This window comes from Hydra viridissima, unplaced genomic scaffold (assembly GCF_058129835.1).
Source record: "Hydra viridissima isolate aposymbiotic clone 2 unplaced genomic scaffold, HvirCarnegie_v1 scaffold_19, whole genome shotgun sequence".
Lineage (NCBI taxonomy): Eukaryota > Metazoa > Cnidaria > Hydrozoa > Anthoathecata > Hydridae > Hydra > Hydra viridissima.
Window position 1 is genome coordinate 1,991,277 of NW_028324318.1, and position 25,728 is coordinate 2,017,004.

Here is a 25,728-nt window from a genome sequence, read left to right on the forward strand (position 1 = left end):
GCCACTAACTTAACTTTTGAAAAATTAAACTAATTTAAAACATTAATTTTAAAAGGATGATCCCTCTCACAAGGGTGAATCCAAAGGCTTATTCCTCCCCACTCGTTTTTGAATATTTTGTTTTAGAAATCTATATATTTAACTCAGCACGTTGTTTAAAAACACAAGTAATTTTGGGAGGCTGGTTAAAAGAGGAATGACACTTTAATAAAACTGTGTGGCGCAAATTTTAAATTAAGGGCCTACTCGGTAACAAATTATTGAATCCAAAAATTATCCCTTGATAGATCGTCTGTATCCGACAAATTAAAGAATTTCCCTTGCTTTGACAAATTGTTAGTCTGTGCTATTTGGGTTTCTGGCAAATCGTTAGTGTACTATTGGGGGTAAGGCCTGTTTTGAAGAGTTTTTGAGGACTCAAAAACCAAAATACATATATTGATACATAAATGGAAAATTAACATATACAGAAAATTAGATAAATTGTGGTTTATTCAAACATGCGAAACGTCAAATTCAAATAAACATACTTTTACTTTATTATTATTACATATTATTCACTATATTTTATTCCACCGTTAGCTGTAATTTATTCCTGTGTTTTTGGTGACAGAGAAAATAAATGCCAGACACAACTATGAGGCTGTTTATTAATTACGTCAACCCCCCCCCCCCCCTCTCCTGCTCACCAAACTTCAAGAGACACAACATTTGATTACCTCTTACCCTCCAAACACTACGTTACAAACGACTACTAACGCTGCTTCAAATTACTTTTTTTTAAGTAAATAAATTTATTAAAAAAAGTAAAAGTGTTGACGTCCACTTTTCTTGACCTACTACTCTCCCCTTCGTCAACAACTGTCAAAGCATTTAAGAATCCTCCTCCCCCTTTTTTGTTGACATCATTAAAGTAAAGCCCAAATAATAGAAATGACCAGAATCCTACTATATCAGCTATTCTGTGTAAGAAAAAGCTGAAAATCTATAAATACTTTTAAAGCAGGGGACTTGCTTAACCTCTTATCACATTTTATGTTTCTAATTTTTCTAAAAATGTGTGTACACAGCATAAAGTCATCCAGGGTAATCAAAAAAATTGTTTAATTTTGTCAAAATAACGTTATTCTAACAATAACTTGATTAGACAATTAGTTGTAAGATACACGTTTTTAATAAGAAACGAGTTTATAAGAAACAAGCACTAGAAGCCCAAAAATCTTAAGAAACTTTTAGTGATAAGTTACAATTGAATAATAAACTTATTTAAGAGTTGGAGGAATTTTTTTAACTTTTACCTACTTATCACATCAAGATTACACAAAGTTATTATCTACAACGGAGAACAACAGTTTAAATTAAAAGGAGAACAACATTATCTACAACAGAGAACAACAGTTTAAATTAGTATTTCATTTGCATGTGCAATCAAATGGAATTCTATTAAGAAACTTTTAATACTAGATTTAGAACAAGCTTTAAAATAAGAAACTTTCAAATACTAACCCATTAGCTTGGTTTCTTATAAAAAAAATAAAAAAAACTGTAACCTATTTTTAACAAATTTTCAAAATATTGTTGAAATTATTCACAATAGACTTAAATTAATACAACGAATAAAACTGAATACATATTTTAATATTATAATTTAACAAAATGTAAAAAATTTTCTTTATTGAACTACATTAGAATTTATAAATATGTAGATTTTAAAATATGTTGACCTTTTTCTAGATAACTGATTAGAATTCAGCATTCAGCATCTAACTTATAAAAAAAAAAAACTTAGGAAAATGCTATAGATATCATTATTATTTAGTAGAATTCAGTAACTAAATAACTAAAAAAACTTAGATGCTACTGTTGATAAGGACTGCGAATAATGTTTATCACTTAAGCATCTAATTCATCTGTGCTCATTTTGACTATAAGTGTGATCAAAATAAACAGTCTTAATCTGAAAAGGTTTTGCAGTGGCTTTTGTTTCTAATCCAATCAACAACATCAACAACAAAAACTTTGACTTTTTAACCATTGTTTTACAGGGTAACTGTATTTATATGAAAGATTTTTATTACTGTATTACAGTCTGTACATATGATACATTCCAAATGTATCACATCACAAATGTCATTGGTGATGCATGGAATAAACATTTGCAGAGTATTGTACATTAGTAATATATGACAGCAATCTATTATTGAAATCAGCAATCTAATTATTTAAATAGTTGTATTTACAAAAATAGCATACAGAAAACATTACTTCCTTTGCTTCAATTGAATTCCTAGATTAACTTCATTTTTAATAACATCATTTTATATAAGCTCATCATAACATGTTAAACATTAGGAGTTCAACTAAAAAGTAAAACTATTTGCAACAAATCTTTTGGTGCTTCCCAAATATATCAAGTTTAAGATACAAAGGTTTGATCCAAGGTACTGGTTTACATATTCGAATGTTCATTAAAACATGTTTTATTTTATTGATATGCTAACTAGTGTTGGTCCTTTAGAAGCATCTTGTGAAATTTTTATAACCATAAAAAAGTGTTAAGTCTTTTTTAGAATCAATAAAATCATTTTTGACAGTTTTTTATGTTGAAAAGTTCTGTTAAATATTTCATTCTCTGTTAAATAATCCCATATTTTCAACTGTTGTGATTAATTTGTAACTTTATCAGAATACAAGCTTTATTAAAAAGATTTTCACTATGGCAAATAAACATTGATCGATATAACATGAAATTGTTAATAGAAATTCGTTTTAAAAAGAATCCAGTACATTGAAACTACACTAATGATGTTTGGCAATCAAAGATCACACTTTAAGCTTCACCATTTATTTACCTCTTTAGTCAACAAATAGCTTAGCCGGCTTAGCTATTTGCGTAAAAATCGCAATTTTTAGTACAAATATTAATTTTGGTACCAAAATAAAATCGTTCCTATTTACGGCTCTACCAACCATCAACATAATAATAATAATAATAATAATAATAATAATAATAATAATAATAATAATAATAATAATAATAATAATAATAATAATAATAATAATAATAATAACAATAACAATAACAATAACAATAATAATAATAATAACAATAATAATAATAATAATAATAATAATAATAATAATAATAATAATAATAATAATAATAATAATGAAAAAAATAATAATAATATGTGGGATACTTTTGGGTTATCCCAACTGAAAACTATCTGTGCCCCGTTTGGCATCCGTTTGCTTTCCCGGCTGGGTCCCTTTTGTGTTTTTAAGCGGGAATACCGCACGGGTCGCATATTTTGAAACCCTATACAGGCTCAGCGATACCTTAGAATAGCGCAATCTGATTCGTTGGTTTTGAAAGAGAGGCTTACGCGCGTTTGTTTAAAAAAAGAAAACATATGCCATGCTTCAGAATTTTTGAAATAAGCAGTACTGTTTGGCAAGTAGTTTTTAAGCGTAAAGTATTATATTGTTTTTCAAGACAGTAAGTCTAGTGAAATCTTGGCGAGTGTTGCAGTTTTTTTTTGTTGTAAAAATCCAAATGATAAATTAATTAATCAAAAGAAATCTACAAAAACAAATGTTCAAAGTTTATTATTCTTTTTAATGAAGTTAACTTATTCTTATTAAGAAGAATTTGCTTAAAAAGTTATTCTAATCATTAAAATAACTTCTTAAGTGCTTTGATCAATCAGATTGATCTGTCAGGTATGATTATTGTATTTGATAATATGATTATAGTTTATTTTATTCTTAATGATAACAACTAATAAATACGAAGAAGTATAATTATATAGTATAACAATAAATTTTATTATTAATAATAACTAACAATTTCAATCTCAATTCAAGATGGTCATTTCTCTTAATAAAAGATCTAAATTCTCCTGAAATATACTTGATTTTCAAAAATACTCCTACAATCTACTAATTTAAGCTTGTTTTTTGAACTTAAAGTTTACTTTCGAACATTCAACTTTAACTTTCAAGTTTTTAATTAAAATTGTTGAATAATATTTAAGTTCAGTTAAAAAACTTTTAAAATCCTCATAAATAATCCTAATTTTTTGTTTTCATTTTTCCAAGTTTTTTTGTAAAATCTCCTGAAAAGTCCTTTAAAATCTCCTCAATTCTTTTAATTTTTTAAACTCAAAAAAAAGTGTAGCCTTCTATTTCAAATAATAAAACTCAATTATTAAAGATAATAATGATAATAAATTAAAGATTATCACAATAGTAAGAAAATTAGTTCCTAATAAACAAATATTAATCTTAAAACAAAAGTATATTTAGTAATAGTTTTAACTTATATTAAGTAATAGTTTGTTCACATAATACATTATTTCTAATGTTAAACAAAAAAGTATAAAAAACCAGCAATCCAGTTAAAACAAAAGTTACTGCAAACTATGACTTTGTTATTATAATTATTAAGTTTCGATATTATAAATTATAACGCCCCTCGTCCCTAAGTTATGTGATTACAAATTTACTTAAATTGATATCCCTAAAAGATTATTAACTTTTGCAAGTTTATTTTCCTTTTAGTCTATATATTTATAGTATAAGAACGAATTCCAGGGTGATTCTTGTTAAATCTTGAAGCTGGCAGTGGCTTATTATAATGCTCCTTTTATTGTCCCTCTTTCATTATTATTTTTGAGTTTTTCATGTGTTTAATTTACATGCGTAATATTTACTATTTTTAAATATCCTTAATATAAAAAGTTTTACAATATATTTAATTTATATAGTATATGGTATTATATTTTATTGACAATATGATATAAGTATAATTTTTGTTTTCAGATGCCAACTGTCAGTTATAACATTTCAATAAAAATAGAAATTGTGATTGTTATTTTTATCATGATATATTATCAATTATAATTGTATCCTTTGCTACTTGTATGTGGTTGCAACCAAAAACAGTGACATCTATCAGTTAACTTCATGAGTTGTTTATTTGCTTTTTTGGTGGCTATTATTACTACTATTTGACATTCATTAATGTCAGAATTTTGTTTTTTGTTATCAAATAGAAACACTGGTTTATCCTCACTTTTGAAACTCAAATTAAAGTCTAATTTGTGAAAATCATGCTGCAGAACCGACTAAGTAACCTTGCTATTATCTCATACTCAGATCTTATGAAATAATTGTATAATAAAAATTTTTTTAAATACTTTGAAAAACAAAAAGTTGTAAATTATTTAGAATTTTTTACTCAGTTTTATATTATTTTGTATTATAGTAATGTTATATTTTTTTCAGTGTTTTCCTTTTTTGGCTAATATCATCAGTAAAAATGATTTAATGGTATCAATGAGTAAAGTATTTTCACATTGCAAATGTGAAAATACTTTATATGTTCCTTTGCAGTTTCCATATATTGCATGTGTTAATCATACAATATGTATGATGGCATACTTAATAAAAATTGAAGTGCTTTTTGAATATTGCACAATATGGGCGACATGCTAAGTGCAGGCCTGGTTAAGGTGGTATCCTGGCATTATTTTGGTGAAAAGTTTGAAAAAATATTATTTAGACAATTGAACCTTGTAGAATATAATAGGAAATATCTTTTTTAAAAAATAAAACTGCAAAAGATTTTTTGTGTTAGTGATTTTTGATGATTTAACTGAGTAGTGTACATGACTTTGAATTTTAAAATTGATTTTTCTCAGTTTCTTTTTATTCACTCGTAGCTGTAGGAAAACAATAATATCTCAAAAAATCATTATTTTATCTTAAATTTTTAGTGCCTGAACCAAAAAAAAAGACTTGATTTGCGACTACACTTGCAACAACAACAAAAAAGACTTGATTTGCAACTATACAACTTGATTAGTTGAGTGTTTTATTGCTAAAAATGTTTTTTTTTACTAATATTTCTGCCATTTTATATCGTTTAAATTCTTTTTAAATATTTTTGGTTCAAGCACAAGTTACACTATTATATTACCATTGTGCTAAATTTCAATCTTTAATATTGATGTAATCTTAAAATATTTATGTTCCTGAGACAAGCTTTTTCACTTTAATTTGCTGAGTCAGCAATTAAAAAAATGATCGAATTCATTGCCCTTGCGCAGAATTTACTAGATAAAGGGCAAAAAAAGGCAGCAACTAATAAAGCTTTTGAACTGAAATCTTTAGGGTATATTAATAAAAGGACAAATAACTATTTGAACCTAAAACCAAAGTTGGATATAAATTCTACTCATAGTTATGATTCATCAATGACAACATTTTTATTTTTCGCCTAAAAATTGTTATAAAAAATTCTATTAGTTGCGAATGTTTGATTGACGTTCGAAATGTATTCATACCCATTCTTAAACTTTTGGGAAAATTTTAAAGCGTTTTGTCGACAACATCTTAAAAATTTTGGAAAACGGTGAGCACTAAAAGTAAATTTTTCAATTCAAAGTTTTCTAAAAAATCCAAATAAAGGTTAACAATAACAAAAATCTTATCATTAAGATAAAACAATTATTTAAAATTAGTTATATTACCCTTTAGGCTACAAGTATCTGTTTTATTTTATAAGTTTAAATTTCAAAAAGTTCTTAGAAAATTGCCATTTAGCAACCGTTGCTAAACAAGTTATCTTAAGTTAAGCAACCGTAGTAACCCAAAATACTTGAAAATTTTACGTTTTTAAACTTACATTTCTGATAATATTTCACAAAAATCGAAAAAATTTAACTTTTTAACTTATTTAATGGTAGAGCAGAAACTTTTTCAATTTTGGGTGGGTAATTTTTTAACTTCATAAAATTTATGGAAATAGGGTTAAATTTTGGAGAAATCAGGAAAACTCGCTCTTCATTATGCTTTATAATCAATATGGCTCTGTGCGAGAGAGATAATTATCTCCTATTTCTATTTATAATGTTAACTCAGCGTGGCATAATTTGCAAACAGCCCCTAGTGATCAGAAAAAAATCACGGAAGCCCATCTTAACATATTAACAGACGCCCTATAATATTGTCAGTCGACAAGTGTCGTAAAAATGTCTTTAAGACGTCACAAATATGACAACGTGTGCCCACTTATTAGCGCAGCTTATTAATTAAATAAAGTTTTTTTTAACTTTTTGTATATGAGTTTCTTTTTAGAAATGATTACCTATAATTTAATAAAAAATTTAATTTATATATGATTCTAAACTTTAGTAACAGGAAAATTTACAACGATGAATTTTATTTATCCAGATGGCTATATAACTGAAGTTGTTCTAGATACTGAAAATTTTCTTGAGTTAAGAATTAGTGTTAGTTCGGATAAAGCAGCAGAGGAATGGATGGAAAAATTTGGAGCTGCAAACAACACGAAATTTATTATTCAACGAAATCTTCATCCCAAGAGGCAAGTTAATTTCTGTTAGCATAATTTATAGTAATCATAATTATATTAAAATGCGTTATCAAAAATTGTTAGCCAGCATTAATGTCAAATAAGTCAAAAATTAATGTCAAAAAATAGTCAAAGAAGTCACCATTAATGTTTGAAAAAAAGTACCCCAAAATTGTTCAATGATACGTATAAAAAACATTTGGTTAATGATTTTTTATAGCGTTATTGAGTCCTTTTATAATATACTTAATGTGAATATGATTTTCTAAATAAATATATATAGTATTATTTAAATAGATTTCAGTTTATTTCAGTTTTTTTCAGTTTTTTTAACGGACAGTTAGTGTTACGGTAACTTTTTTTCAAAGAAAAAAGTTACCGTAACACCAACTGTCCGTTAAAAGTGGATGTTAAAGTTAAAAAGGTGAACTGCTCAACTAAGAAAAACGACACTTTTTATGCAGAACAGAACCTCTTGCGTGTGTTGTCAAAGTTTTTAATACGCACAATCATAACATTAATTCTGCTGATGCACTACGTTTTCTTCAAAGCGAAAATGGATTACAGGTAACCTTTTTTCTCTGTATACCATATATATGAAATACTTATATATGAATATAATATATATAAGAAACACATTTTAAGGAGTATTCTGAAGTCCTTAAATTTGGAGCATTCCGAAAGTAAATCTTTACGTTATTGAAACTGTTTGTAAAAATATTGTTTAAAAAAACATGTAATAAAGGAAAATAGTTAACTATGAAATATAAACTAACTATCCCATTTTAATAGATAAACGTTAGAAACCAGTAATAAGTAAAATCGAGTTTTTAACATTTTAGGAAACTTTTAACGAATATTTCTCTAATGATATGACACCAGGCGAAGCGCGACGTATTCTTCGAAAAAAACTTTCGATTAAATATGGTAAAGCTAGTAAGCAAAAGGCAGCAGATGCTAGAGAAAATCCTACACTAAATCAAGTTTATTATTGGCATCGCAAGTATACTGCAGAACATTACGGCGCTGTCACTGATTCTATTGGTAAACTGAGATCTTTTATCGATACGGAATTTTATAAAAAACAAGGTAGTTTTATTCGTTAGGGTACTTGGTAAAATGTCTTATCTAATGCTAAAAAGTTTATTATTTTTTTATTAAACAAATTCAAAGGAATAAAAGATAATGCAATTAAACTTGCCAAAAACATTTTATAATATTAAATTTTTTTTTTAGGTTTGTGTAAATACAATTCAGCTAATTGAGTTCTTAAAATACTAAAAATTAAAGCTATTTTAAAACATACTGCTGATTCTTTAATGCCAATTTTGCAGCAGGTGATAGTGGCTAATATTTTTTCCCTCCAATTAACTTTTTGTTGGTGTAATCTCTTATTTTCAATGTTTCTAACATTAATCAGGTTAATTGTGCTTTTTGATACCTTGCAAGCATCTATTTTTATTTTTCAATTAAAATTTTAAGTTAATTAAACATAAGTAACATTACCCTAAGAATATGTATACCAATTTTTTAGTAAAAAAAAGTGTTCAACAAAATTTCCATTTATTAGTACTTTTTTCTACATAAATATGATAAACTAAAAACTATAAATTCAACAAAATGAGGTTGCCAGAAGACTTCTTTTGCCAATAATCATATATTTAAATAAATACATAAGAAGATCATGTTATCATTAAATACTTGTAATACTTTTAACATTAACTTTTTTTAAGGACATGAAGTACATATAAAAACTCAAGGTGACCTTTGGGCAGTTGTTATAGCAACACCAATAATGCGTCGTGCTCAGAAAATGGAAACTTCTAGAGAAATAGTTTTTATTGATTCAACAAGTAGCGTTGACTCTACATGCTCCACAACAACAGTTATCCTTACAGCAACATCAGCAGGTGCAGTTCCATTAAGTGTTTTGATACATAATGGACAATGTACAGCTTCCTATACTCTTGCATTTAGTCTACTTAAAGAAACATATGCTGGATTATTTGGAGGACAATCGGTAGAACATTTAACAGTATTATATAAGAATTAATTGTTGTTTTCTTTGTTACGATTATCAATTATAAAATATTTTAAAAGCCTAGAGATTTTATAAAATTACAATGAAGTATTATAGCTTATTACTCTCTTTTTTTAGTAAAGTTTTTGAGTAATTGTTCACCAAATTTCTTATATCTCATTTTAATCTTCATTAAATAACATTTTTTTTTTAAATTAATTTACTCCCAACAAGGCTGCAAACACTATTAAGTTGGAAGTTATTAAAATAGTGTAAATAGAGCAAACAAACGGTCAACAGAAGATTTTAAAAGTTTATGGTTGTAGGGTTTAGTAGAACATGAAGATAGGAGAGAGTTCCAAAGCTTTGAAGTGCGGGGAAAACAAAGAATGATATAAAGTTTTACAGAAGTCTTAAATGCTTTATACAAGGAATGTTTAATAATTTTTAAAAATTTTTTCAACACGCCCCATGTATATTAAGACCCAACGGTTTATTAACTTTTACTTGTTATCAACAAAAAAAACAAAACTAAAAACTAAAAAAAAGCATCCAAGAGTAGAGACAGATAAAGTTAAAGGATGCAACTTTGCTAAATGAAGGGTCAAGTCTGAGAGCTTAAGTTTTACTTTACAAAAATACTATCATGGTCACTGCTCCACAACTTTCCAAGTCTTCAGTCAACCGTTTCTTGATCTTTAACAATACTCTTTGTTTTCTAATAATTCTCAACTTAATAGATTTTTTTTAACTTAAAAAGTAGAATGAAAATGAACTTTGTTGGTTTTATAATAGTATCCAGATTTAGCAATGACTGACGACAGTAAAGCCGAGAAAGATGCTATAAAAGTGGTATGGCCAGGTACTCATCAGTTACTTTGTCAGTTTCATGTAGCACAGGCTGAGTGGAACTGGCTTTTGAAAAAAGAAAATAGTGTTCATGCTAAAGATAGGCAAATACTTGTGAATCTATTTAGAAAGGTATCATTGTATAAGAAATGTTTTAATTATATTTGTGTGTGTGTGTGTGTGTGTGTGTGTGTGTGTGTGTATATATATATATATATATATATATATATATATATATATATATATATATATATATATATATATATATATATATATATATATATATATAATTATAATTAAAAACGAAAAAGAAAAAACTTTTATTATGGAACTTTACGTTTCAGTGCCCATGAAGCGAAATGTATTTCGCTTCCTACTTATGCTTAAGATCATTTTTTTCTCACTATGCTGTATTTATTTTTCTAGCAAAATGTTGTCATTGGATTTAGAACTATTCTTACAAAAATCGCTTTGTTTTGAAATTCGTATATAATCAAAATAAATTTCCTAAACATTGAGCACTTTTCAACGAACAAGAGTTTTGTATTATTTTAATACAACACTACATCAAACGATATATATATATATATATATATATATATATATATATATATATATATATATATATATATATATATATATATATATATATATATATATATATATATATATATGTTTGTATATATATATTTATATACATATATTTATATATATATATTTATATATATATATATATATATATATTTATTTATATATATATTTGTTATATAGAAGAGAGAAAGAGAGAGTAGAATTTATGTTTTAAATGTAAAGCCTTTTTTAATTAAATTAAATAAAAACTACTTTTATAGATTTAACTTTTTGATAAAAAATATATTATAATAATAATTGTTTTCTATTAAAGTGTTTATAATTTAAGAATCCATAAAAAAAAAAGGTTTTATTTACTTAACTAGTTAACTTAACTATTCTATTTATTTTATTTTTATAACTACGACAGGTTTTACGGTACGTTGATATGATCGAAAGAATCATAGGACAATTTTATCCGATTGTCTTATTTTAGCTAAAAAGATTTACTTTTTGAAAATTAAACCAATGCAATCGTGGAGAGTTTGGCTACTTTTTGGCCACTTTTGGCCATTTCTAGATACTTTATTTTATATTTCTAGCTACTATGTATCGCAAAATATCTGGAAACCCTGACGGTGTTGCGTTAAAAAGTCAGTCATTAAAAAAATTAACAAAGAGTTCTGCGCATGCGTTACGCATGCGCAGTATGGTTAAAAAGCGTTCGTTAGGGAATAAAATTAGACGCTAAAAAAGTGCATTGTTTCATTAGAGTATGTAAAATATTTAAAATTATTTTCTACCACTGATCTCAATGTAACAGTAATTAATTTTCGTTAAAACTGAAAGCGTTTTGAAAAAGATTTTTAAAAATGGCGAATATTAGGGTTTTTAGTAGGATTTTTTACAAGTTTGACTTCAAATTAGAGCATTTTCCGTTAATTTTTAGGTCTATGTTTTTATATTTTCTGAATCAGCATAAAATTCTCTTTCATAATCAATCATAAAAAATAAAAAAAAAGGAGGGGGGGGGGGAGAAACTGGAGTAGCGCCCAGCTTCATGAGCCTGACAGGTCACTGTTTAGACAATACATTTAATCAGAAAACTGTTATACTTAGAGTAGCTCCATTTCCTGAGAGGCATACAGCAGCAAATATTGCTGAATGAATTGAAGATAATATGGCTGAATTTAAAATATCACCTTCAAAAATTCATTTAATAGCTAGAGATAATGGTGCAAATATTGTTAAGGCTATTAAAAATAGCCCATATGATAGTATGCCTTGTTTATTACACACACTACAACTAGTAATTAATGAGTGTATTTTTGAACAAATAGTAGTCAAGAACGTCATTGCAAACTGCCATTCGATTGTTGAGCATTTCAGCCATTCCCAAGCCTGCCATAAACTTAAAGCTCTTCAAGAAGCAAAAAATGTTCTTAAGCTAATTCAAAATGTTCTAACGAGGTGGAATAGTACCTATCATGCTAGAAAGAATTTATTACCAAAGAAACCTCTAACCATATATGCACTTGAAAATGGTAAGCTTCTTTCATTAAACGCAAACAAATGGATGCTTATTGGACAGTTTTGTATTTAGCTAAAAAATTTCCACAAAACAACAGTTTACTTGAGTGAAAGAAATTCTATTGTCTCAGATATTATACCACAGATACAGTTTTTGAAACATTTCCTTCATAAAGCTTTAATTGATGACAACTGGTCTAACTAATTCAATGGAGAATAGATTCAAACAATATACTGATAACTATAACATCATCTTGTCAACATTTCTTGATCCCAGATTCAAATTAAAAATGTTCAAAAATGAAAACACCTTCTCAGCTGCTAAAACAAGTATTGAGAACATAACCATTCAACTTATTAAAACCCATGAAAAAATAAAAAGCATCAAGTTACTGAAAAATGATCGGTCTGAAGCTTGTGACATTGAAAATATTGACTCAGAATATGCAAATAATGGTACAGTACTAAATGAATACAAAGCTATAGTAGAAATGGGTTTTGACAATTGCTTTGAAGAATTTTTAAGTTTTAATTCTAAACAAATCGGCCAACCACAAACTTTAATTTCAAATGAAACTTTATTAAACGAAATTCAACTCTACTCAAATGAAGACCTTATTGACAAAGAAAGCAATCTTTTGTTGTGGTGGAAGTCACAAAACACCAAAATCCACTATTAGGAAAGCTTGCTTTAAAGTATTTATGCTGCCCACCGTCTTCTGTGGAGAGTGAGACTTTTTAGTATTGGTGGAAATGTATATACTGCAAAGAGAAACAGGAGCTCATGGTGAAATGTTAATGTTTCTGAACTATAACATGAGAAATTAAAAATATTTGATTTTGTCTCTTCAACCTATTTTTTAAGTAAACAAATTTTAAAATAAAAAAATATTCCATGTTTTTGTCTTTGAGAGAACCGGTTAAAGTATCAGTGTCAGTATATTTCTTTTAGAAGTAAGTATCTATGTTCTATTTTTTAATGAAATATAATTTATTTAGGAGTTTAAAAGCTTTGATACTATGAGGAGGTCAAATGAAAAAAAATATGTCATGAAAAAAGTATAACTTTGTAGAATTAGAAAATTGCGCATAAAAATTATTTGGAAAAAATAATTGAAATTCTCATTTTAAGCTACAGCTCAGAATAAAAAAAAAAAAACCTTAATCAAAATTTCAAAGCATATTCTGTTGTGGATTTGAGGTTTGCGCAAATATAGGTTACGGTTAGGGTTAGGGTTAGGGTTAAGGATCCCACGAGGGGCGTCCTTCCGTTGTAAAATGCCTTTAGATGCACGTGTCTAGTCGTCTCTTTGCATCGACCAAGAGGAGTTTTCTGATAGATCTTGCGCTTTGGGCTCAGTTAGTCGGTCTGTATCTATTGTAAACACGGTCTCTGCCGTTAGAAAATCGTTAACCAGGCGTTTGTGAGCTTTAACAACCATCCCTTTGAGTTTAAAACGGACGTTTCCCCAAAAGCCACTCGAGATGCAGGTACTCACGGAGGTTTGTTACGGTAACAACCCTGTGGTTTGCCATCTTCTTTCTTTCCGCAGCGTCGCAAACGCATCGGCCGGTCTCTTAGGTGACGAAAAAACGTCTGATCTCTCGACTGGAATTCTTCACGTACTAAGATATGTAGAGTTAGTACTAAGAGTCGCATCTGGCCGCCGTAATTTTCTTCGATGATGTCTTGAAAATTTTGTGACGTCGTTTTCAAAGCTCTAGGTCGATTTTAACCTTCGACCTTAAAGTCGATTTTAGCCTTCGGTGTGGCTCTGTACAACTTTTGCGGTGAAAAAGCTTGCGCGGAGTCTACAGTTGTATTTAGCCGACGGAAGCTGGCCACGCAGAAACAGAATGACTCTTGGGCGGCGCAAACCGAGCGTTCACCAAATTTCTAGCATTTTACGTCAAAGCGGACAATCTGCACGACAAATAAAGCTAACTTTCTCGTTGCAACAGTTAGTCACTGGACGTTGGACGAGTGTGTACAGCTGTTTTGCGTCGAAACCCGACCGGTGGCCGGATGCGACTCTTCTTTTCACTCGAAAATCAGAACCTGGCCATCAGTCGTGTATCACCATCAAATGCTTAATGTAGTGATTTCTCGAAACGACAAAAGCTTGTAAACGCTTAGAGTGCACATTCGAAAGAAGAAAATCCGTTTAAAAATGATTTCTTTTAATTTGATGAGACTACGCAGTTAAAATATAAACCTTGAAAATACACCAGCTAAATAAAACCTAAAACAAACAGCTTCGCTGTACTGTTGCCTAATATGTTAACGGATGGCCAGGAACATCCTTGGTCTGTAATTAATGAGTTCGTTTTTCCATTCGAGGCACTAATTACTGCAGTTTTAAAAGTCACCTAAAGTATAAGCTCATCTCTCCATTCAAAAAAAACAAGCATCAGAGATTTTTGGAAAGTTTGCATGCACGACACCACCATCGATGATACTTAAACAAACAGAAAATGAATTGCAAAACAGAACCACTGAAACGCAAAACATAACAACGGACAGCTTGTAAAAAGAAATCATCGAAGAAAATTACGGCGGCCAGATGCGACTCTTAAAACTAACTCTACAAATCTTAGTACGTGAAGAATTCCAGTCGAGAGATCAGACGTTTTTTCGTCACCTAAGAGACCGGCCGATCCGTTTGCGACGCTGCGGAAAGAATGATGGCAAACCACAGGGTTGTTACCGTAACAAACCTCCGTGAGTACCTCCATCTCGAGTTGCTTTTGGGGAAACGTTCGTTTTAAACTCAAAAGGATGGTTGTTAAAGCTCACAAACGCCTGGTTAACGATTTTCTAACGGCAGAGACCGTGTTTACAATGGATGCAGGCCGTTTGCCCGAGCCCAAAGCGCAAGACCTTTCGGAGAACTCCTCTAGGTCGATGCAACGAAACTACTAGACGCGTGCACCTAGCGGCACGTTACAACCGAAGGACGCCCCACGTGGACACTAAAATTCTGCTTGATGTCCTCGTCCCCAGGTTTCCAAACTGTAACCCCAACCCTCTCTAATCCTAACCCCCTTACCCTCTAACTCTCCCCCTCAAAAAACAATAAACGAAATAAAGCAAACAAAACAAAAAAAAACTTGCTTCCCTCCTCCCATTTAGCTCTAGAATGCAATACCTTTTTGCCGCCCTCCGCTAGAAGGGAGTAGGGAGTAACGAAAGTTTGACATCAAAGTAGCGTTTCGTATGAGCCTTGTTTGCCAAAATTTGACCGTTTTTAAAAAAGCCTAGACTTTGTCAGAGGGGTTTCTTATTTATCTTTCTTTCTTCTTTTCTCCTAAAGCTATCGATCGATTTAAAACCTCAAAGCAAAGAAATTCAAAACAAAATACAAAAACGGGAAGTTTTAGTTTCTGCACCACAAGAAAAGCACTAGTTCAATCTGGAGATAATAAAAGAAAATCGAATGATCTCACTTCTCAAACCACTGAGCTGCTATTGGTCGGCAGTTTCTTGTTTGGAGATCATTGAGCTGCCATTGGTTGGCTGTTTAATCGTTGCGATTGGTCGGCAGTTTTATCGTTGGAGACCATTTGAGAGATATAAAAGGCATTTATTTTTTTTGAGCACAACATTAAACGCTAAATCGTTAGATGTTGTTATAAAGGCACCATTAGAATGCGATGTCCTCAAATATTTTCCTCGATATTTTAACAAGTAAACAAAAACAAAACTAAGTCTTGCAACTGGCGAAAACTTTCAATAAGCAAACAAAGCAACAACTTTCCTTTCGAGTTTTTTACATTTTAAACAAAAGACAAACAAAGAAAAAAAACAAACAAATACAAAAACAAAAACAAAAACAAAAACAAAACAGAAAAAGGAGAAAGCGTGAGTCGACTGATTTCGCTCAATTGCCTTAGACGAGAAGTCATAAACTTTTGCTTGTGCCAGCAAGTTGCAAATTAAGTTGCAAATGAACTGCACCGCAAAAACTTAACCACAGTTTATTAAGCATGTTAAGCCTTTGCTGACATGTTAAGACATTTCAAGCCTTTGCTATTATCATGAGGCTTTTGCTCCACGAGCCAAAAAAGTACGCTAGAGTTGACAAACTGCATCGCGGTCGAAAAGTGTAATTACGCCAACACTTTTATCCGTTTTAAGCATTTCGTTTTCGCACGAACAACAATTAAAGCAGCTCGTTGAGCTTAACGACGTTCGTATTTTTTTTCCAAGCCAAAACTTCGGCTATAAGTAGAATAAAGAGGCACTTCGAAAAACAACAAAGCTGTTCGCAGTCGATAGCAACGAGCGACAACATCTCTGCGAGTCTGGCATCAAGGTAAACAGTTTTTTTACATTTTTATTTGTTAGTGCCACTTTTGTGTACATTATGTATTCAAAAATTTCTTGCTGACGCTAGATTTTTCGTTTTCAATGAACAACAGTTGCAACCTTTAGCCGTTTGCTAAAACAGCTTGCTAGGACAACCAAATCAATTATATGTTGTGAAAATTTCTTTTTGTTCAACTGACTAAGGAAGATCAGGCGAACGCTTTTTTTTTTATAACTTGTTTGTATCATATTGGTATTAAGAAAACAGCGTTGTGTATACTAAACGTGACATAATTGGCAATTATCCGTAACTAAAAATAAGATAGAAATTACAAACTAAATACCATATTTTAATTACTGTAAAAAAACTAGACGTCATCGCGTGAGAAAATAAATGTTTATGACACATAACCTCTAGTTTTATTTTTGTTTTTATAAATTTATTTATTTATTTTTATTTTTCTTCACTTTTTCCTTTAATCTTTTTTCTTTCGTCCTAAAAGCGTTTTGATTTTGCCTCGCCACAAGCGATGAAATCGATAAAAAAAACCTGCTCGGACATTCTCAATTCTCAATAACCAAAGCAATCAAAGTTCGAGTTCTCGAGCACGTGCGCTAATCGGTTGGTGAAACTGTTCATACATGCTTGATCGCTAGGTTTTTCTAAAAAAACTAAAAACAAACAAATACGAAAAAACAAAAACAATAAAGGACACCTTTAGAACGCTTAAAATTTATAAAATATTTTCCTCTATGTTTTTAACCAGCTAAACTGCGGTTAAGTTTTTTCGCTGCAGTTCATTTAAAACTTAATTTACAACTTTCAAACGTTTTAGACTTCTCGTTTAAGGCAGTCGAGAGAAATGAGTCGACTCACTCTCTCTCTCCCTTTCCTGTTTTGTTTTCGTTTTTGATTTTTCTTTGTTTGCCTTCAATTGAAATGCAAAGGATTCGAAAGGAAGGTCGGTGCTTTGTTTGCTTTTCGAAAAGTTGTCGCCATGCGAGACTTAGTTTTTTTTTTTGCTCAAATTGAGCACAAGTGAGGTTCTAGTCTTGAAAGTGTGCAAAGTGTGGGCCAATCAGGAGGCTGGAGTGATGACACGTGAATGCTGGAAATTCCTCAGATTGAGTGTATCCAGCGTACATAGAAAGAAAATGAAGCATTCACGTGGGTCTCTCCTAAGCGTGCCATTGGTCGGTCTGCTGGCCTTAAGTACCCCCCCCCCCCCCCTCAACGTCACGTTTGCGCAACTTTCTCGGTCTTTGGCGCGCAAAGAAAGCTCGAGAAAGGATAAAAATGGCGAGGTTTCGGTACTGCGTTTTCTGTTTTTCTTATTTGTTTTTTATTGTTTGTTTGTTTCGTTTGTTTGTTTGTTTTTGTTTATTTCGTTCGTTCGTTTGTTTGTTTGTTTATTTGAAAACAGAAGCAAACAAGACATTCGGTTATATTCGGTTATATTCGGTTCAATAAAAGTTTGTTGGTTTCTGCACAACAACAACAACAAAAGTCCCACTGCCCCTCAAAAGCAGTTTCTCCTCTGTCCAAAAGAAGAGCTTCTTTGTAATCGATCTTTTCTGAATGCAGCTCTCCTTTTGCCTATAGGTTTTTATTCCAACCCTTTTGTTGTTGTTAGTGCCATGTTGTTGTTATTGTTATACTCTGTAAAAGCAGTTGCTGCTGTTGTACTTTTTTGTTGTTTCTAACGACACTGTTGTTGCTGCTGTTAGCGCTGTTAGTAATCACCCACTTGGCTTGTATTTTTGTTTTTTGTTTTTGTTTTTTGTTTTATTTATAAACACTCTCTGAGTAAGTGATGCTGTTGCTGTTGTTGTTTTTATAGTTGCAATGAGTGTTTGTTAATGTTCCCCCACAAGGCTTGTATTTTTATTTTCTGTTTTGTTTAGTTTTTTTGATTTGTTTTGTTTTTCTCAACACTCTCTGAGTAAGTGATGCTGTTGCTGTAGTCGTTGTTATAGTTGCAATGAGTGTTTGTTAATGTTCAGCAACTTGGCATGTTTATAATCTATTTTATTTTATCAACATTCTCTCAGTCAGTGATGGTGTTGCTGTTGCTGTTGTCGTTATTATGCTTGCAATGGGAGTTGTTACTATTCACCCACTTTGCTTAGTTTATTTTCATTTATTTATTTTGTCAACACCCTTTGTGTCAGTGATGCTGTTGCTGTTATTTCTTATTATAGTTGTAATGAGTGTTTGTTAATGTTCACCAAGATGGCTTGTTTATAATCTATTTTATTTTATCAACACTCTCTGAATTAGTGATGCTGATGCTGTTGTTGCTATTATGGTTGCAATAAGTGTTGTTAATGTTCACCCACTTTGCTTGCTTTGTTTGTGCTTTTGTTTTTGTTTATCAACACCCTTTGAGTCACTGATGCTGTTGCTGTTGGTGTTATTATAGTTGCAATGAGTGTTAATGTTCACCCACTTTGCTTGCTTTATTTGTTTGTTGTTTTTTTTTTTATCAACACCCTGTGAGTTAGTCATGCTGCTGCTCCTTTTGTTATTTTACTTGTATTTATAGTTGTTACTGTTTAGCCACTTTGCTTGTTTTTTGATCTGTTTTTTTTTATCACCACTCTCTGAGTCAGTGATGATGTTGCTGATGCTGTTGTTGTTATTTTACTTGCAATGATAGCTGTTTCTGTTCAGCCACTTTGCTTTTTTTTTTTTTTTTTTTTTGTTTGTTTGTTTGTTTTTTTATCAATACCCTCTGAGTTAGTGATGCTGTTGCTGATGCTGTTGTTGTTATTATGCTTTCAATGAGAGTTGTTACTGTTCACCCACTTTGCTTGTTGGTTATCTATTTTACTTTGTCAACACTCTCTGAGTCAGTGATGATGATGCTGATGCTGTTGTTGTTATTATGCTTGCAATGAGAGTTGTTACTGTTCTCCCATTTTGCTTGTTTTGTTTTTTTTATTTGTTTTGTTTTTTTATTTTGTTTTTGTTTTGTTTGTTTTTTTTATCAATACCCTCTAAATCAGTGATGTTGTTGCTGTTGTTGTTGTTGTTGTTATACATGCAATGATTGTTATTACTGTTCAGCCACATTGCTTGTTTTTTTAATCTGTTTTGTTTTGTCAACACTCTCTGAGTCAGTGATGCTGATGCTGTTGTTATTATGCTTGCAATGAGAGTTATTATTGTTGTAGTTATGTCTGCCATTTGTCCTTGTTAGCAAGTTCTATTTGCCCTCTCTTGCCTTTTTTCAACACAGTTTCTTTCTTTGAGTCATATGGTTGCGAGATCCTCTCAAACTCTATCTCTTTATTTATTTGTTTGTTTTGTTTTTTTTTCTTCTCATTCTCCTTCTCATAATAGCAATCACTGCTTCCACCATGCATGTAATTCTAGTTGCTCTCATTCTTTTTCATTTGCTAGTGGAAACTTTGTTTCTTCTTGTTGCTCTCTTTTCTTTCTTTTTTCTCTTTTGCAGAGGATTCGAAAAAACACAGCTCTTCCCTGCAGTTGTAAACATTCCAGGATTGGATGCAGGCAGAAGAAAAAAACTCTCACTAACTGTTTTCTTTTTTTTTTTTTAGCTTAAACTGTTGCAAACAAACACCTGAACATGTCTTCTTCAAAAGAAAACAACTCTGTTTTTGCTTCTTCTCCAAACTCTAAAGCTAAAAAAAAAGAAAAGAAAGCAGCCACAAGAACAGAGAGACTTAAAGCTCAAAAACAAAGTCAGGGCCGCATTAGTTGCAGCGTGTGGCTCCGTAAACAGGGTTGTACCTTTCTATGGTACCAAGAAGAGGTACGCTGTTAGCTGTCCGATGCCTTTGTGCAAACATTCGTCCACAAGCATTAAAAGACACTTGACTAAAAAAGATCATTCTTGGACTTTGGATGAAGCTTCCATCTTTTACTCTGCATTGGTCAGGAAGTTTCAGCATGCTCGTCTCGAACGCAAGTCCGGCTGTCCAAAACCTTACCCCTGTTTGCAATGTTGGAAAAACTATGACCGACTGGACATGAACTTGAAAGAGACTCATTTCTACGATTCCAAGATGATCAAACAAAAGATTGCAGAGGCAAAGCGATACGACAACGAGAAGCTCTATGTCCCTCAATTTATTCGACCTGCCTTCTTTGGTATTAAGCCAGTAGCTGAACAAGCGTCTGCATCAGGCTCTGCATCCTCTGCTCCTGGGCCTTCCTCATCTTTTTCTTCTCCGGTTCTTTCCTCTGATCCTCAGCAGATGAGCTTTTCAGAGATTTTGAAAAGTGGCTTGTGGTAGCCAACAACAACACTTTGTCACAAGCAAATTTCTACAAAAATGCAGTTGTTGAAATATTGACATATTGTGACAGCACGCTGACGCTGCACCCGAACGCTCTCACCAATTCCAACGTTTTGGAGGATAGATACTTTTCCATGCACTTTAAAAGCATTCAGCTCAATTCCAAGCTGAGTGAACTTGACCAAACAAAGGCCATGTCTTGTCACACGTTTTACAACCGCCTCGTCTACCTTTGTCTCCAGTTTCGTTTCAGTGAAGCCAGAAACGTCTATTTCGGACTTTCTAATGAAGCCATCTGACGTTTGCGCTGCAAGGTGGAGGAGTTAAAAAAAGTGCTGAGGCCCTTTCGTTTTTGAGGAGAAGCCTTGTGAAAAGCAAAAAATGCATCAACATCATCAATGTCAGTTTGCTGACCGAATATGGCAAGTCTGCATACGTAAGAGAGTTAGTGGAATCGATTAGAAAGCCGTCTCTTACACCGACTAGAGACAATGCTGTGTCTCTACGAAACCATCTTCTGCTCTCTGTCACTGTAATTAATAGTTTAAGAAAATCTAACATTGCTCTTTTAAACATTAGAGACTACATGGCTGCTGAGAAGAGTGAGTGTGGATATTGCATTGTGCAAGAGCGCTACAAAACAGCATACAAGTACGGAGCCAAAAACATTCTAGTGCCGAACGACTTGAAAGTGTTGATCGATATTTATTTGCTGAGATACAGAGACCTTCTTGTCAACGACTCTCACTACATGGCTGCAGACACCAAGACTGTTTTGGAGTTGAGCGACTGCTACAGGCCCCTTTTTCCATCGATGAGACCCAACAAAGACGAATGTGTGACACTCGGTGCAACTAGAGTGCCTGTTTACCAAATGGGTTCCTCTGCTATCACCTCTTGCCTGACGTCCTGCTTCAGAAAAAGCCAAGTAAACATTCCCATGAAGCGTCTTACTGCCACTTGCATTTGCGGTTCGATAGCCACTTACTTTGCCAACAACAGCAAAGAAGACCGCGAGCGGTTTGCTACACTCTACATGAAGCACAGCAGGAACACAATGGATAGCTTTTATGTGTCCCAGTGGAACGCTGCAGAGGAGTTGCGCTTTGCCCTGGGCATCGGACAGTCCTTCGGAGTCATAGAGTCTTTGACTGTTGAAAAGTCTGAGAGACCACCAAAGAAGGAGAAGGATGTGATGGACTGGCTCCAAACTAATGCAGAGGAGTACGGTTTTCATGAGGTTGACGACATCTTTGAGGAAGATTTAGACTCCGGTTCTGACTCTGAAGAATGTGCTGCTACTCTCTGCTGTACCACAGTGGTTCCGTTTGCTCCAGCTGTTGAAAACAATGTTCCTTTAGAGGACAGCAACGAACATGCCGTAGATTTCTTGTGTGAACCTACCTCAACTCCTGTTTTGCCTGTTTCATCTGAACAAACAATCGCTGGCCCAGTTCTTCAGCTATCCCCTGCTCTTGCGGAACTAGTTCCTAACGAACAAGCTGTTTGCACGGATCTAGGTCAGACTTTAGCTGTTCCTGATGACACAGCTTGTTCTCCTCTTGCATTAACATTATTTCCTGATGAACCTGGTTTTATTGAACACCATGCATAACTTTCTCCAGTTTACTTTAATGAGCAAGTGGTTGCCAAACCTGTTTCTGCTGCTCCTTCTCAGCAAGTTGCTTTCTGCCCTTCAAAAGAGGTCTTTTCTGTTCCTCTGACTCCTAGCCTTGTTGCTTTTCAGCAAACATTGGCCAAACCCAGTTTGTTTCTTTCATCTGATCCAGTTTCAGCTGTTCCAGTCCAACAGGCTGGTACTGTTCTTGCAAAGCAGCTCTCACCTTATGCTGTTCAATATGCTGGTTGCCTATTTAGCCAAAATCTTGACTGTACATCCAGAGGTAAATTCTTTTTGATTTATGATTTTTATGCAAATCTCAACACGCTTTCAAAAAATGAAAATGCCCAAATCAACTCCTTGCCCTACTGTTGTTGTTAAAGCTGTAAAAAAAACAAACAAAAAACAAAAAAACAACACAGAAGTGTGTATGTATTTGTTGCAGGACTAATTCTGTGATTGCTTAAATGTTTATACAAGTGAATGATACTAAAACTGATTATGTTTTAGAAGTAAAAGATCCTAGAAGAAAAAAAATCAAGTTGGAAATGCCATCTTTCACTCAAGAACTCATCGGTAATGTAAAACCTAATTTATACAAAGATATATAAACACAAAGCTCTTCTAGCACAATTTCAGATGGTTAACTGTTAACAAAATCTAGCCATCATTGCTAAGTGCACTTTTAGAAAGTTGTGTCTACCCGATTTCTAATGATGAAGTTAGAAACATCACCGTTAGAAATCATGCACAGCTTGCTATCATCTCTAACACTTAGAAACTGTTGATGGTTTTTATGAATTAGAAAAATGAACATGGTTGTATTTTATTTCAGGATCAACTCAGCCAAGAACAAAGGAAAACACAGCAGAAGATAGCCAATGCCAATTAGGTAATCTTTCAAAAACCAGTTATTGCTATCAGTGCAAACAATAAGGTCAACAAAAAAAACAAATAAAAAAACAAAATAAATCTTGTCATGCTTTAGAACCAAATGAATATTCGATTTAATCTCTTTGTGTTATGACTTGAGTTTGTAAATTTTTAGATGAAATGGTTGAAAAGCTGAATGCTTGCCCTGGCCACAACGAATGGTTCAACACCAGAAGTTTTCCTCGATGTGCAGCCTTGGTGTTGGCATACATCTTGCAAGACGTGTTTACAGATGTAAGCTCAAGTTGCTCGTACAAAGATTACCTTGGCATCTTGGCAAATCATAGCAGTGACAAGCTTATTCATGTCTTGCAAAAGTACTCCTACCAAAGCAATATTAAAGACAAAATTAAAAACATGAAGCTAAAAATTCAAAAAGAGGGTAGTTTAGAAAAGTTTGTTCAATATGGCAATATAGTGAGACCATTTATGTAGTTTAGATAAGTTTGTTCAGTTTGGCAATAAAGATGGGCCTTTTGTGTAGTTTGTTTTATCTACGCTTTTGCAAATATTTTTATCTGTTTCGCTAAAGACATAATAAACAAGAAGTTCTGTTAAACTGTTCTCACATCTCTTATTTAAAGATAATTCAAACTTTTTTTTATCTTTAAAAACAAAAAGAAGAAGTCGTTTTGTTATTCTGTTAAAACTTTTAATAGAGTTGCATTTAGAATTATTTCTGATGTTTTTAAGAGTTTGTTAAAAAGCAAAATAATATTTCCTGTGATGTTAAACTGCATAAGTGAAATTTATAAAAGGAAAACTGCTCCATCCATTTTTCGGAAAAAGAAATCAAAAAGTTCCTTATTTTAAAAGATCTAGACATCCATTTCTTCTTCAGCAAAATAGCGAGGCTTTTTTATGAACTCTTACTCCCTATTTTTTCATATATTTACACAAAGGATTTTATTTAGTTCAATGTAAACATACATAGAAGTATATTACGTTTTTTTTTTTTTTTTTTTTTTTTATGCAGTCTAACTTTGGTTTCACTTCTATTTTATTTTACATTTATCTTGTATTTTGTCATGCCTTATTGGTTTTTGCGTTTTGTGATGTCAAGCTGCGTAAGCTAAACTTAAAAGAGGAAAACTACGCTAACTTTTCTTTGAAAAAATATTCAAAAAGTACCTTCAACGAAAAAGAAAGCACACGAATTTAAAAAGTTGTATCTTGCCATCCAATTCTTCTTCTGCAAAGTAGCGAGGCTTTTTATGTACTTTTGCTCTCTAATTTATCTCTATTTACGCAAAGGGTTTTATTTCAATGTAAACACGTATAAAAGAATACTTCGTTAAAAATAATGTTAAAGGAGTTGCGTAAAAAAAACGTCTGAATAAAGTTTCTTTACAAAATAAAACAACTAAGAAACAAACGCGCCTGAGAAAAACCAGATCGCGATTCACTAAGTCAATAGACGAAAGAAACAAACTTTAAAAGGTCTTTCTAGACAACAAATTCTATTTTTGGCAATGCAGTTTTTGTATTTATGCAACCTAACTTTTGTTTCACTTCTACTTTATTTTACGTTTACCTTGTATTTTGTCTAGCCATTTTGTGTTTTGTGATGTCAAGCTACATAATCTAAACTTAAAAGAGGAAAACTAGGCTAGTAGAACATTATGTTGTTGGTTTTATTTGCAGCTTAACTTTAGTTTCATCTATATTTTATTTTGCGTTTATCTTATATTTTAACATGTCTTTTTGAGTATTGTATTTTTTGAAGTCAAGCTACATAAACTAAACTTTAAAGAGGAAAACTACGCTAACCTTTCTTTGAAAAACTATTCAAAAACTACCTTTAACTAAGTAACGAGGCTTTTTATGCACTTTTACTCTCTAACATACCTATATTTGCGCAGAGGAATTTATTTAACTCAATGTAAACATACATAGAAAAATATTGTTACCCGTTTAAGTTATGCTGCCTAACTTCAGTTTCATCTATATTTTATATTGCGTTTACCTTATATTTTGTCTTGCCTTTGTTAGTTTTGTGTTTTGTTATGTCAAGCTTCATAATCTAATCTTAAAGGAGGAAAACTGCGCTAATTTTTCATTGAAAAAGTACTCAAAAAGGACCTAAATCGATATAGATAGCTTACGATTTTAAAAAGTTGCATATAGTCATCTTCTTCAGCAAAGTACCGAGGCTTTTTATGGATTTTTACTCTCTAACTTTCCCATATTTGCGCAAAGGAATTTATTTAGTTCAACTTAAACATGCCTAGTAGATTATTATGTTG

General features: G+C 31.7%; 1 protein-coding gene across 1 annotated transcript; it reads left to right on the forward strand.

Annotated features, from left to right (window-relative positions):
• The first annotated feature begins 8,816 nt into the window (after positions 1–8,816).
• Positions 8,817–11,988, forward strand: LOC149876674 (uncharacterized). Its single transcript, XM_090075157.1, has 3 exons — positions 8,817–9,401; positions 10,197–10,354; positions 11,940–11,988. The coding sequence occupies exons 1-3, from the start codon at positions 9,177–9,179 to the stop codon at positions 11,986–11,988; spliced, it is 432 nt and encodes a 143-aa protein (XP_089931283.1). The 5' UTR covers positions 8,817–9,176.
• Positions 11,989–25,728: the final 13,740 nt, after the last annotated feature.